The 14,075-nt window shown below is 37.0% G+C and overlaps 1 protein-coding gene across 5 annotated transcripts in view; it reads left to right on the forward strand.

The window, feature by feature from the left end:
• PARD3B (par-3 family cell polarity regulator beta) overlaps nucleotides 1-14,075 on the forward strand; it is a 1,009,985-nt gene that overhangs the window by 654,706 nt on the left and 341,204 nt on the right. For all 5 annotated transcript variants that reach the window (XM_086719408.1, XM_025934777.2, XM_086719410.1 and 2 more), the window contains one exon: nucleotides 5,240-5,284. In XM_086719408.1, coding sequence (XP_086575534.1) covers nucleotides 5,240-5,284 — 45 coding nt within the window. The remainder of the gene's footprint in view (nucleotides 1-5,239; nucleotides 5,285-14,075) is intronic.

The raw sequence follows: 14,075 nt of genomic DNA on the forward strand, positions 1-14,075 counted from the left end.
AGACATGCACTGAATCATATTTTAGAGTGCTGCTTTGCATCAAAGTATCTCAGTATGAAGTAGTGGGAATCTGAACACATTTGCATCTTCCCATTCATGACATAGTGTTGGCATTCTCAAAAAGAGTAACTGTAGCTGATGGCAGTTTTTATCTGAAGAGATTTGTGCATGTTAGCAATACACTGTCTTCTGTCAGCATAAGTAGAGCATATGGGGCCCATTAACTCACCAAATCTGCCACTGTTCTGCAAATTTTTATTAAGCAAGTGCAGTCCCTAATAGTCACTTATGTTATAGAATGCGTATCAAATGCTATCAATAAGCAAGGGGATTGTTTTCCCCCAGTGAGAATGCATTTGAAGTGTATGAGAAGGCTTGACAAAAGAATAAAATATTTTAAGTGATCACCGTATTAACATAAATGTATCCTACTGGGAAGCCAATGTATGTATTATAAGCACTTTAATGTTTGTCTCTAATAAGCTCTCAGGGTGCCATCTTTTTCACAGATTTTTCTCCCCATATTTTTTTGGTTTATGATTTCTCTCAATTCTAACAATGATCCTGGTGGAGTCAAAAGACTCTGTGTGTTTATCCACAGTTTGTAAAAAGGTGCCATTAAATGTTGAGCAGTTCTAACTAGCTTCAGAGGGCTACAACCAAGATAACTAGAAACATGGGCCATCAGGTTGCTGTGTTTCTCAAGTAAGTCTTCCTGAACCCGAGGATGCACCAGGGAATTAACCAACATCCAAACCAAAGAGTGTCCTGCTTATGAAGCACTTTACAAGAATTAAATCAGTGTCCGTCAGTCTTGAGTTGAAGGCCAGGAAGCATGAGCTCAGTATAGAAATCCCATTATCTAAATAAATTCAGGGAAAAAAAGAGCAAGTCACAGTGCTCTCTAAGTATTTAATAACAGTTACAATAGAAATGGCCATGAATTTCATCTTCAGAAGGTCCCAGCATTTCACTGATGTCGCTTTGATTACTGTAATATCCCTTTAAGTAATCAAGAGCAAGTAGTACCTGTCCTTGGGTAAAACTGAAGGATGAAAAAGGGAATACAATAGGTTCTGGAAACTTAAAAGAAGGAATGAACAAACCAAAGAAAGAAAAAAAATCCATCATCAGAACCAGAACAAGAAACTGTGACTCTTGATCCATCAACACTCTCTCACTTGGTGCTTTTGGTGCCTCACCATTTCGGAATGGAAGACCTTTACCACACCCAGCCCACTCATTTTTCAACCTCTTGTAAATAAGGTTGCGTCTGAATATGACACACCTGTCATATTCATACTGCTACCATTCCAATTGCTGTGCTATCCAAATATTATGCAGTGAAATGACTAGACTTAAGCTCCAGCCCCCCAGAGATAACTTTATAGTAGTTCTAAGGTAATGTGAGTTATAAAGGAAGTTGAGTATTAATTATAACACTTGTCATTTAAAAAAAAAAGTAGTGGTAGTGTGTGTAATTTTACCTCATTTTCTCATTTGCTACTATTATTTAAATCACTTCCCAGCACTAAGCGTGTGCATAAAAGATGATTGTTCCCAATTTAACCTTTTAAATAAAGTGTATTCTATTAATTAAGTCATTACAGTCCCCTCTCTTTTCTATTATGTTTATTCATTTATCTTCTGTCCTAAAGATAGACATCTGTGTCACTGAATATTTTGGAGAAAGACCCCTAATTTTTATGCCTATCACCCATTTGGATTTTCTATACTGTTTTTTGAAATAGTGTTCTAAAGAATTTCAAATTGTCAATTAAAATAATGATAAGTATTCCCACTAAGAATAATAGAGTGTGCAGTCAAAAAGTAAGAAAGTACCATGTTTAACCTAATATGGCTGAGGAATGTGCAATACTTAAGTTGGCTTAGATTTAATGGGATAACTTATGTCTATCAAAATAAGACAAAAGCAAAATAACAAAATCCTATCTTTGTATGAATCCCTTTTTCAGAGTAACTCTACATAATAAGGCTATATTGTCTGAGTGCTATATTTCCTTTGCCTTTTTTTTACACTACAAGATGAACTAGAGACAGGTAAACTGAGAGATAAGACCTGCTGTAGACGTGGGATCATCCATGGAGATAACGCTTCGAAGTGCCTGCCTGAAGGCATAGTATTCTCTCAAATATTTTCACCTCTAGTCCTTTATAATCCCAGGTACATGAAATCCTAAATACCACCATCAAATTCACAACTGCTACCACTCTCACAATTTTCACGTATCAAAAGTTTTCATTTATTGAGAAATAAGTACCTTCAACTGTGCTCGGTGTTTTTGTACATTTTCTTTTTCATTTAGTCCCACAACTCCTTGTGTAGTGTTTTTATCTAATTTTTTCACACAAGGATAGTAAGGTTGAAAAGAACTTGGTAACTTGCCTGGTAAAGCTGAAATACAACCCACATCTATCTCATTATTAGCTATCATGTTAGACTGCCTTTCTATTTAGGTCCCTGTTAATAATGCTGATGGTAGTCTACATTTATTAAGCACTTACTATATGATCTTCTAAGTACCTTGCATAAATTTACACATACAATCTTCACTTTAAGACTTTGGAGGAAACAGTATTATTTTCATTTTAAATGGTTTTTTTTTAACATTTATTCATTTTTGAGAGACAGAGCATGAGCAGGGGAGGGGCAGAGAGAGAGGGAGACACAGAATCCAAAGCCGTCCACAGGCTCTTAGCTGTCAGCACAGCCCAACATGGGGCTGGAACTCATGAACCGTGGTATCATGACCTAAGCTGAAGTCATATGCTTAACTGACTGAGCCACCCAGATGCCCCAATATTATCTTCATTTCATATATGATGAGATTGAGGCTCGGGGAGTTATAACAAATTGCATTTGACTAGCAAGTTTCCAAGTCTGGATTTTAACTCTGATGGTATCTCATTTGTGAAATGGGGATGAATATGTTAGCTTGAACCCATTAGAACTTCAAATTTCCAAACATGTTAAAGAAAATTACAGCTAACACTTGTTGATATTTCTCACCACAGAAAGACTTCTATTAATAACATATATTCAAATATAAAGGATACTAGTTTCCTAACATATAAGTGTTTATAAAATGTTTTCTTACATTCATGCTACTCATATTCAAAGAATATAACAAACTCTTCTGTGACTTATCACAAATATAGTAGAATGGCTAAGAGTGCAGTATTTTAGTTCTAGATCTTTCATTTGTGAAGTATGCCTCAGTTTCTTTATCTGTAAAGTACAATAATAAAGGATAATAATAATACCTGTCTTTACAGGTCGCTGTTGGGGTTGAATGAGTTATTAGCTATAAAGCGCATAGGACAGAAGCTACATATTACAAGTGCTCAATTAGTATTAGCCACTAGTAGTATTGTTTTTTAATTATGGTCACTTTCCAATATTTTTATACTGTAGATTCCACTGTAAGTTTTTTTTTAAACCTGAGAAAGCTAGAATTTGGCACACAATTGGAACCTGAGGACTATGGACGGACATCTCTAACTAGAAATACAAAGAACAGTCTCAAAGATTTTTAAGAAGTTAATACTAGGAAAATTGCAGACATGTAGTGTTGTTATCTAAAAAATAAAGTCATAGCTTAGAAAAGGAGAGCTAGGTGGGAACAGGAAGATCTACATATGTGACTGGGTTGGTGAAGTATGACTTCATGGTGTAGGCAAAGGGAGGAGACATGCACTCCTCTGACACCAGTCTAGTGTTAGGAAAAACGTTGTCAGCAAAGTTCACTTCACCTTGCTCAGTCCTTGAACACCAGATTTTTGTAGACTAACTTGGTCAATGGCACATAGAAAATAATGAACAACTGTTGCTGAATATTGAAGTGATAACCCATGCAGACGTGCTTAAGGATTAAGACGTTGGCATCTATGTTTTTTAGGGATACTAGGTAATAGCTTTCATATAATGTCATTGTCTGGTGCTAGTCTCAACATCAAACCAGCCTCGTAGAATGAGTTGAGAAGTATCCCCTCCTCTGAATTTTCTGAAAGAATTTCTATAGAATTAGTGTGACTTCTTCCTTAAGTGTTTGGTAGAATTCATCAGTGAAACCATCTGGGTCTAGAGTTTTTTATATGGGAAAGTTCCAGCTACAAATTCATTAAAAACAAACAGAAAAACTATAGGGTCTTTCAGCTTATATATTTCTTCCTACATAAGCTTTGGTAATTTGTGTCTTTCAAAAATGTATGCATTTCACCAGAGCTAAGTTATCTGGGGTTAATTGTTTTTTCACTACCGAAACAAGGTTTTTCTTCATATTCTAACTGATGGCCCTCAATTATGAAGCTTTTTACTCTGGCTATTGGGAATAGATACTATTCCCAGCTCTGTGTGAACTTGCGACACTTTTCCTGTTATACTTTTGGGTGGTTCTTTTCCGGGTCATGGGTAGTTTCCTCACATGTGTGTAATCATCAGTATTCAACTGGAGACGTGAGGCGATTCTCTGCAGATCTCAGAAAGAGTTCTGTATACTCTCCAGTTCTCTGCCAGCAAACTACACCTACCTTAGCTTCCCTGGACATCCGGCTCGAAGTCCTTAGACTGGGTGCTCACTGAGCTCCGCTGTGTTTCCCTCCCTATACCACAGCCTGGAAACTTTCTCCAGAAGATAAGCTAGAACAAGTGTAGATTCACCTCACTTGTTTTCTGTCTCTGCTGCCTAACATCTAAAATCTTAATTGCCATTGTTTCATGTTTTATGTATTTAATTTTTTTTTCAAGAGGGGTTGTAAATCTGTTTCCTTTTACTCCATTTTGACCAGATATAGAAGTCCAGTCCTGGAGTATTGTGTGTGTGTGTGTGTGTGTGTGTGTGTGTGTGTGTGTGTGTGTGTATAGCTATTACACTCAAAGAATTTTATTATATATTATACATCTCTAGGCCCTTGAGTTTAATTTCTCCTTGTGCAGGCATGAAAACCATAGCCCAGTTAAAAGAGCTGAGAGTACTGAAAATTAAAAGGAAGTGAAATTATATTCATAAATGATCTAATGTATATATATATTTCTTCATAGCTGCCTTTGAAATATCTACCAGTAGAAATGAGCTGCCCCAGGTAGTCTGGGGAACACTTTTTTTCCTCAAAATTTTTCCAGTAAAGGACTTAACTTATGAATCTATATCAATTTATTGCTCAAAAAATGGCTGATTTACAAGCAGTCCTGATCCTTGTCTCTTTTATTTCTTCTCAGTGCCAGATGAAAGCAAAGTCCACTCATTGGCTGATCACAAATCGGGTAAGAAACTCCTCATAGCTGACTTTAGATCCTCCTTCCTGGAAATTGCTGGCTGCGTTTGAGTAGCAGTTGGAACTTATTTCCATCCACTCGTCACTGAAAGGCTTGCTAATTAATACATGAGATGTCTCCGACTTCCACAAAGATGAATTATTGCCTGGCTGTGTGTGTAGTGGCATAACGTATGCTGACTCAAAATGTTTGAGAGGAAAGAATAAAGGTTTCCAAAAACTAATAATTTTAAAACCCAAACTCTTAAACCTGTTAGCCAGCTGAACACTTAAAACAACAAACAAATTGTAAGGAAAATCCAAGGAAGTTTGAAACTCTTTTCTGTGATGAGTTGCACGTTACAAAGAGCTCCAGAATAAGAAAAGTGTCATCATTTCTCTGCCCTCAAAAAGGAATAATATTTTTGCTTGTCATCAAAGGGGATCACACCCCAGATGGCTATCTTATCTTTCTTTTGACTGAGGAATGAATGAACCTTCCTTAGAGGTTCTTCAGGAAGTCCACAGGGATCCCTAAGGGTCTTCTGGATCTTTCTGTTATGTATGTGATACCTTCATGGCAAAAATCCAAACTTTCCCTTCATTAGCAAGTGGCCTGCTTCTGTCTCTATGCCCTTCATCCTTGCTTTTTCACGTTAGTTGAAAACACTTAAAGCTACTAAGCTAGCAAATACTACAGTGAGATCCCTTTCCTCTACGGGTGCATTATCTGGGAGAAAGTGTCCATTTTACTCTTAGGCTTGCCACTCCAAATAACAGAAGGGTTACAATTTGTTGACATGCCCCCCCAACCCTGTTTCTGAAACAAAGAAGTCTTTCCTGTCACCGAGTGTCTCCTGCATTTATGTGCTAATTATGTTTCCAGCAGTAAGTGGCCTTGATGCTTCATTACTTCTATCATGTTCCAGGGCAAGATTATGATTTTTTGTTTCTTTTCCTCTTTCTCCATATTCTCTTGTGATAACAGCAGGGAAGGGCTGGTTCACAACTCTTAGATTGTTTTATTTTCTGCTCCTCCTAATAAAGAGCCTAAGAGGTTAGATCACTGTGAAAGAAAAGATTTTTGTGGAAGTGATAAACTGCAACATGCTGCTTTTCCCCATCATCCTTGCCCATTAAATCCTCGACTACTACAAGTGTTTTTAGGAGCCTGAAAACGAAGTTCTCATGAGCAAGGAACCCCAAGGATGGCCTGTATTACTTTCACCTTAAATGCATCCTAAATGGTACTGCTGTAGTGAGCTTTGTTACACATATTAACCCTTGAAGATTAAAGCCTTTTTATGTACTGGGGTAGGCTTCAAGGTAAAAAAAAAAAAAAGAATCAATTTTTAAGACTTTATCAGTTTGGTTTTTGAAAATGAGCAAATAAACTTCCTGGCTTTTTTCCAGAAAATCAAATCTTACTCTGATCTTACTTAATTTCCTAAAAAATTCCTGTTAGCCAGTAACTAAAAGTTACTGCCACTCTTTTTAAATGAGAACATCTTAGTAATTCAGTATTTTAGTAAATTGAATTTAATAAATTGCAATGTAGTAAATTGCTACAGTATTTTAGTAAATTGAATATGTCTTTGTATAGTATGATATAAAACATATTAATAAAGAATTACCCTAAGTTCAAAACTTGAAATAACTTCCAAATTAAAAAAGAAATGACAAAAGTGGCATAATTTAAAATCTGTCAGGTAGGTTAATTGTAAGCTCCACATGGCAGCTTTACTCCAGCTGGTTGATAAAAATAGTACCAACAGTCTTTAGACCGTGTGAACCATGATGCTTAAATACATTGGGTGTTTTAAAGATTTCTGGTCACTAATGAGTTGCTCATACAACATTCACTATTTTACACTTCTGAGTACTCGTGTGCCCTCTCACAGCATCACTGAGCTTTTCATTGGCCATCTGTGACATCAGTGCAAATGCTGAGAACAACCAGAAAACAGAGAAAACACAGCAGAGAGGCAATCGCCTAATACTATTCAGTCTAGAGTTAGATTAAGTGAGACAGTTAATGTCTCTAACATTAAGACGGACTCTAAAACATTAGACACAGTTCTGAGAAAATACAAAGCCACATTAAAGGAAAATCTGCAACTAAGGTTATAAATTTATATCCTCCAAGAATATAACCTCCCCCACTTTTTACATTTATTTCCTTTGGAAAATTGGTCTTGAATGTATAGTGATCCTCAAAAACTCATTCCTCGCGTAAAATGCCACTCCCCTGTGTGTGCCACATGCATGCAGAGCAGTTTCTGGGGAGGCTTTGGTGGCGGTCGTGGCAGTGACAGTGAAAGATTAAGGGTCCTTTTGATTCTGGTAATGTCTTTCAGTTACAAAATCATTTTCAAAATGCACCTAATGTATAACTGAAGTCTCATTCTGCTACAGTCTGTGACCGCTAAGCAAGTTACTAGTTGGATTATAATGTCTAATGTTCCATGATCATACTTGTCTCGCCAGTGTTTAAAGAGATCATTTGGTGTCTTTTTGTTTCACCTTTCTCTCCCTTAAATCTTTTTCTCCAGCATATTTAAGTAAAAAAGGTGATTATCTCTTTTGCTAAAAAGAGATAGTATCTCCCTGTGTCTCTTTTTAATTATAGAAATGTGGGCAGCTTTCATACTATCCAAGACCATCAGGAAGTTAAATTAAATTGTATGTGCTGCCCTAAATCTATCATCCATCCTCTTATTTGGGATGATATTCAACATTTTAATAAATTCATTGGAGTTAAAATTTCTTCTGAGTCAGCTACGGAGAGTGTAGAGAGCCATTTCGTGCCAAGTTCCATCTGTTGGTCTGCCTTGGGTACCTCCCAAATTTGTGACAATATTTTTGGCATCCTTTCCCGGGCTTAAGCTTTAAATGGTTGATTCTTCAGAACTCTGATCAAATCAAAGGCTCAGGTAAGATAAATCATTCTAACATTTTTGGCCCAAAATGTAGTGTGCCCTCACTCCTTCTGGATTCAATTCAGTATTCTTGAGATTTTTTTCTGCATTTTGCCTCAGGGGTTTCCCCTGAGTGCATGTATTTCAGACCTTAGCTAGGAAGCTGGCAGGATGATTCTGTGGTTGATCTTGTATGGTCTTCCTCCATGTATAAGAGGTGTCAATGTCTATGGAATGGTGAGACATCTCAGACAGATTAAGAACAAAATGCCTTGTAATTGGTTCCTTTAAGAAAAATCACAAGTTTCAGAGAGGCTTAAAAGTCAAAAAGGTGTCTTTCACTTTTCCCCTTATCTTGTTCATTGAATTCTGACGAAACCCAAATGTTAGTAAATGCAGACGGTTAAAGAAACTTCAGCAAAAGCAATGAAAACCATTTTTTTTTGATGATTTAAATACTCTAAGGAACATTAGAATCCGAAGAAAATGACATCAAGTTTGGCGTAGCTTTTTTTAAAATTATACCTTAATTTTGACTGTACACAGTCTCATAAACTATGTCTGAGAAGGCAATCTTTCCTTCCCTGCGCCCTACATTCTGAGCTGACACCTAAACTGATAGTTTAATGCTCCTCAACATTCCGACAGAAAGGACTTATAAATTTTACTTTTTTTTTTTACTCTGTCTTAATTTTTTTTTGTTTTGATTTACTGCTTGGAACTGTTTTAATATGTATTGACTGTCTGCAGAGATCTTTGCTGACCCAGCTCTTTAAGATGATGCAGTACTGAAGAAAGCCGATGAGTTCTTCTTTATGAGCTCTGACATATTAATTAGCAAAATGGACTAAAAAGCTTTCCTATTTCTATTTTAATTTCTTACATTCTCAAACACCTGTCTATATAGCTGTAAAACAGGCAAGTCTGTAAAAGTAACGGTTGGCAGTAAGTCCAGACCTTCTCTGAGATAAGTTTATCAATTAATGAGCAAACATTCATTAACAGTCTAAGGGGATATCTCTGTATAGGTGCCTTGAAGCCAGTAAGTATTTGATATCTTACATTTTACTGGTAAGGAGGCTGAAGCTCAGGGCATTTAAATACTTGCTCTCTCAGCCGGTAACTAGTACGGGTTAGGTTATGAACCCAGATACCGTGCGGTAAAGCCTGTGCTCTGGCCAGTTGATTTTCCACCAGCATGTGCCTAACACTTCAGTCCCAGGAACTGAGAAGAATACAGTTCTAGTTGGAAGACATGACACACACATCAAGATAGCCCATGAATTCTTGCTTACTTTTGGTAAACTCCAGCTGAACAAGGAATACCATAAGTATAATTTCTCTAACAGACTATTGTAACTCAGTGAGCATGGGAGAGACATCTGATCTGATCATTTTTGCCTCTGTTTCCCTACATGTGTGTATGCGTGTATGTAGATATAAATTATTTGTATTTATAACATATTTATATGAAAGTTAGGCCAAGTTAAGAGATGGATAAGAAAATATGCATGTGATGTGCATGTATTGTGTATAAATTATAGCAAATGTGCATGTGACACGTATCCTTAAGGCAAAGGCCAAAAGTTTAATATGCAGGTCGCCAACTTGGCAGACCTTACATTCTGTTCTAAATGCATTGTGCGTAAACTTTATATTTCGAATGTTCAAATGTGGCCAAAGAAATCTCTAGATCTTTCCAAAGAGCTAGAGTAGAGCTCTTAAAAGCAAAAGGTGATGAGATAGTCCCTTTAATACAAGAGCAATGTGTTATTAAGTGGCATTTCATATATTTTGTTGAGTCTTAGTATTTCATACTTTTATAGACTATCTAAATTAAAGTATGCATTTAAAATTTGGAATACCAGCTATGGTCATTTTTCGTGAGTCTTAATTGGATACTGCTTTTCATGGCTTTTTATTGTTATTGTTGATAAGGACCTAAATCTTAGAGTCAGTAGGTAGTGGACTTAAACTCTGTTTCTTTCCTCATTAGTTGGTTAAGGTAACACTATATGGCTATAGTTTTGGACAAAAATCTTCATTAGGTAATTTCTAAGCTTTGGTCATTTGTTATGTTGGTTAAATATAACTTTCATCATGAGAAATATATACATTCTCACATCCTCCAGCTTGGTTTACCTTTCCATGGGATTCAGGATGTTATTAAAAAATAGCAATATATATAGGATTCTTCCTATACAAACTTGATTATGAAGCGACTCTGGTATTTCCTATGTTGTAAAAGGTTACTGAATAGTCTGGTCTCTAAAATTCAATGAATCAAATGGAATTAGAAATAAATCTGTCAGCCTTCTTAGAAATGCGGTTAGAGTCTTTGCTACTCAGATATGGTGCAGGTGTGTGCATCTCTGAATTTCATGAGTAGATAGAGTCTACATATTTTTACAAATCAAATTTCAAAATTAATTATTTCAGTTCTACTCATGTTTATTAAGTGCCCATTCTGTGACAGGTGTTATATCAAGTACCTGAGATAGGAAATGACATAAGACATGGTCTCTGTCTTAGAAAATTTTTTTTATGAAATGGTAGGGGAAAAAGACATATAAATGCCTAATTAAATATTGGTTTGGTACGTCTGTGCTAAAGAGTACAATGCAGAAGTCTCACAGGAAATATTGCTTGATTCTGCTTGGGATTGGGGGATGGCTGTCATGTTTCAGTAAGGAAATGCTTCCATGGCAGGATCTGAAAGATAAATAGAAGTTTGAGAAATAAAAAAGGTCAATAAGCCAACACATTTCAAGCACATGGAAAGTTATGACAATTTGAAACATCGTGGTATGTTCATGAAACTATAAGGATTTCAGTGTGTCACAAATGCAAAGTGGAGAGTAACAGATACAAGGTTGAGCCAGTAAGCAGAGATTAGATCATGCAGAATTCTTATCAAATGGAAAAATGTGAATGTTATCCTACAGGCTCAGAGAATTGAAACCTATTAAAGAAGGGGATTGGCCAGTTTTATATTTTACTACTATTACTTTGCTGTGGTGACTTGAAGGACAAAAAGAAAAACAAAAAGTCAAGGACAATAATTAAGAGACCATTGCAAGAGTCCACATAAGAGATAGTGTGGACATAAGTTCAAGTGAATCACAATGGAAATGGAAAGGAAATTAAACATATTTAGGAAATAGAGCTTTGAGTTTGTGAGGGTTTTTTAATTAAACTTGGTGAGTGAGGAAGAAGATCCAATTTGATTCTCAGTGTATCATCCAGCTATTGCTATAACTATGCTGCATGACAAAGTCAACAGCAAACGTTTCTTGATCACCTATCTTCATGTGGGCTGGGAATTGCTGATCTCAGAAGTGTTTCGCTGGGCTTAGCTCCAACCTACAGTGTAGGCCCTGGTTTTATGCATGCCTCTTATTCTCCTTGGAACAGTGGTTTGCTTAGGAAAGTATTTTTGATAACAAGAATGATAAGATGGAAATAGGGTAGATAGAGAGGAAACCCATATGTGCCAGAGCTGTGGAGTATTAAGTCACATGAGAGTGAAGGTAGTAGAGTAGAATGAGAGGCAGGAGTAGAGGGAAGTATGGCAGGGTGGTATGAGCTGGGAAGGAGTAGGGATTTTATATGCGCATAGGTGACCATTGTACTTGAAAGTGGAAATGAGAAGTAAAGACGTCATTGGGCCCCCTCCCAACCCTGACCAGCATGATATGGGTGAGAATGAGGGTTGTAAGGGAAGTAGATTTCTTAGTGGAGAGGTAGATTTCAACTAAGGCAGGGAAATTTTTAGAGAACAGGTTGAAAGTGAACAGCATCTTGTCAACCACAGAAGGATAGTGGGAACTCAAGAAGGCAAATGGAGGAGTCTGGGATGGAGGGGAGAGTGGGACCATGAATCACATGGGAATATGGCCAGAGTGGTGTAAGGTGGCAGCCCAGAGGGCAATGGATGACCAGGGGTTTCTCCTCTTGGGAAATGACTGAGGATGGCCGATGTGATGGGCCCGGTTTGTTTGGATAGTTTTGCAGTTGCCAAGAGGATTGATCTGCACTTTTCAGTGAAGGCTTTGGTCAGTTTAGACTCAGTGATGGCCTGGATGAATTATATCCTATAAACAGATAATATCTCTGAAGAACAAGGAGGTGAACATTTCCAGGAGGAAATGGTCCCAAGGTTAGAGAAGTTTTGAGAAGATGCCCAAGTTGCACTAGGTTTGGAAATTGAGAGATGGCCATTAGTTATCATTTCAGTGGAGGGAGTTTTGACAGACAAGAGAGCAGAGAGGGAGTTTTGACAGACAAGAGAGAATAAAGTGGCATGCCTTGAGGAGCAATGGGAGGTAGAAAGAAGCACAGGTGATCTTTCCAGAAAGTTAACATTAAGAGAAAGAAAAGAGATGTATCTAGAGAAGTTAAGTTGTTTTGATTCCTCTACTCTTTGTTATCAACAAGAAACACCGAACCATGTTTGTAGACTGAGAGGAAAGAGATGCTGTGAGAGAATGAAGAAATAAGAAAGAGGAAAGTGTTAAAGGCATAGGATTAAGACTGTGGTTTTAGAGCAGTTGGCCTTGAAGAGGATGAGCCAAGATTATAGGGAAAGTAGCATATGTAAGTAGCAAAGTGTATGTAGCATAGATAAATTTGTAGGTAGTGGGGTTGAGAAATTAAGGTTGTTGATTGTCTTGGGTCCCTGGGTGGTTCAGTCAGTTAACAGTCTGAGTCTTGGTTTCAGTTCAGGTCATGATCCCACAGTCGTAAGATGGAGCCCTGTGTCAGGCTCCATGCTGAGTGTGGAGCCTGCTTAGAATTCTCTTCCTCCCTCTCTTTCTCTCTCTCTCTCTCTCTCTCTCTCTCTCTCCCTCTCTCCCCCCTCCCCCACCTCCCTCCCTCCCTTTCTCTCTGTCTCTCTGCCTCTCCCTCTCTATCTCAAATAAATAAATAAATAAATAAATAAATAAACAAACAAACAAACAAATGCTGTTAACGGTCTCATCTTCCCGATGGTGTCCAAGTCTACATGGTGGCATTACAGGGTTGGTCATAGCTGGCCAAGAATATGCGAAACACTTTAGATAGTAGGTAACCTATGTTGAAATGTGTTTAAGCCATCGAAGCAAAATTGAATAGACAGCTATGAAGAAATATATTTACACATGCACGGGCATGCTACATTCAAGGGTTGGGTTGCAGATGAGCTACAGTTGTTCCCTGAATTAAAATTCAATTTATCTCTTTCAGTTAGATTTTCAACTCTCCATTTGTGGTGGAATAATAGAATGTTAAAACCAAGTGGAGCAGTATATATCTCTAGTATGTCAAGTTTTTTAAAGGGTTGATTGAGGCCTAGAGAAGGAAAGTCACCCGCACCAAAGGCCCAGCTGGTCAATGACAGAACTGAGGCTCAGATCTGTCAACCTACATTTCAGCAATCTCTTGCTTTGTGAATTCAAATATCATTGCTACCAGTTTTGCCTGATTTAATAACCTAAACTATCATTAAACTTCTCAAAATTTCCCCAAATTCAGCATGGGTAACAGAAAGACTAATTTGGCACAAGACTAGTCATTTTTCCTTTAAGCTTCTGACATTGAAACCCACCAGAATTGAATACGCTTCTATAATCAAAATTTCATGTTTCATTCCAAATTTACACAGACTGTCACAAAATCTGTGTTTATTTATAGTTGCTCTTTATTACATTTTTTACTTTAATTGTGTTATATTTCTTTTTCATATATATATATATGCATATATATATATATATATATATATATATATGCATATGCATGCACAGGACAAATTATTTTATTTGAGCACCAGTGCACATTTGTTGATGTGGTATATTTTGGTACTTATTTTTCCCTATGCCCCTTAAATATTAATATTTACATTAC

Source organism: Puma concolor, chromosome C1, assembly GCF_028749965.1.
Source record: "Puma concolor isolate L17-30 chromosome C1, mPumCon1.1.hap2, whole genome shotgun sequence".
Classification (NCBI taxonomy): Eukaryota; Metazoa; Chordata; class Mammalia; order Carnivora; family Felidae; genus Puma; species Puma concolor.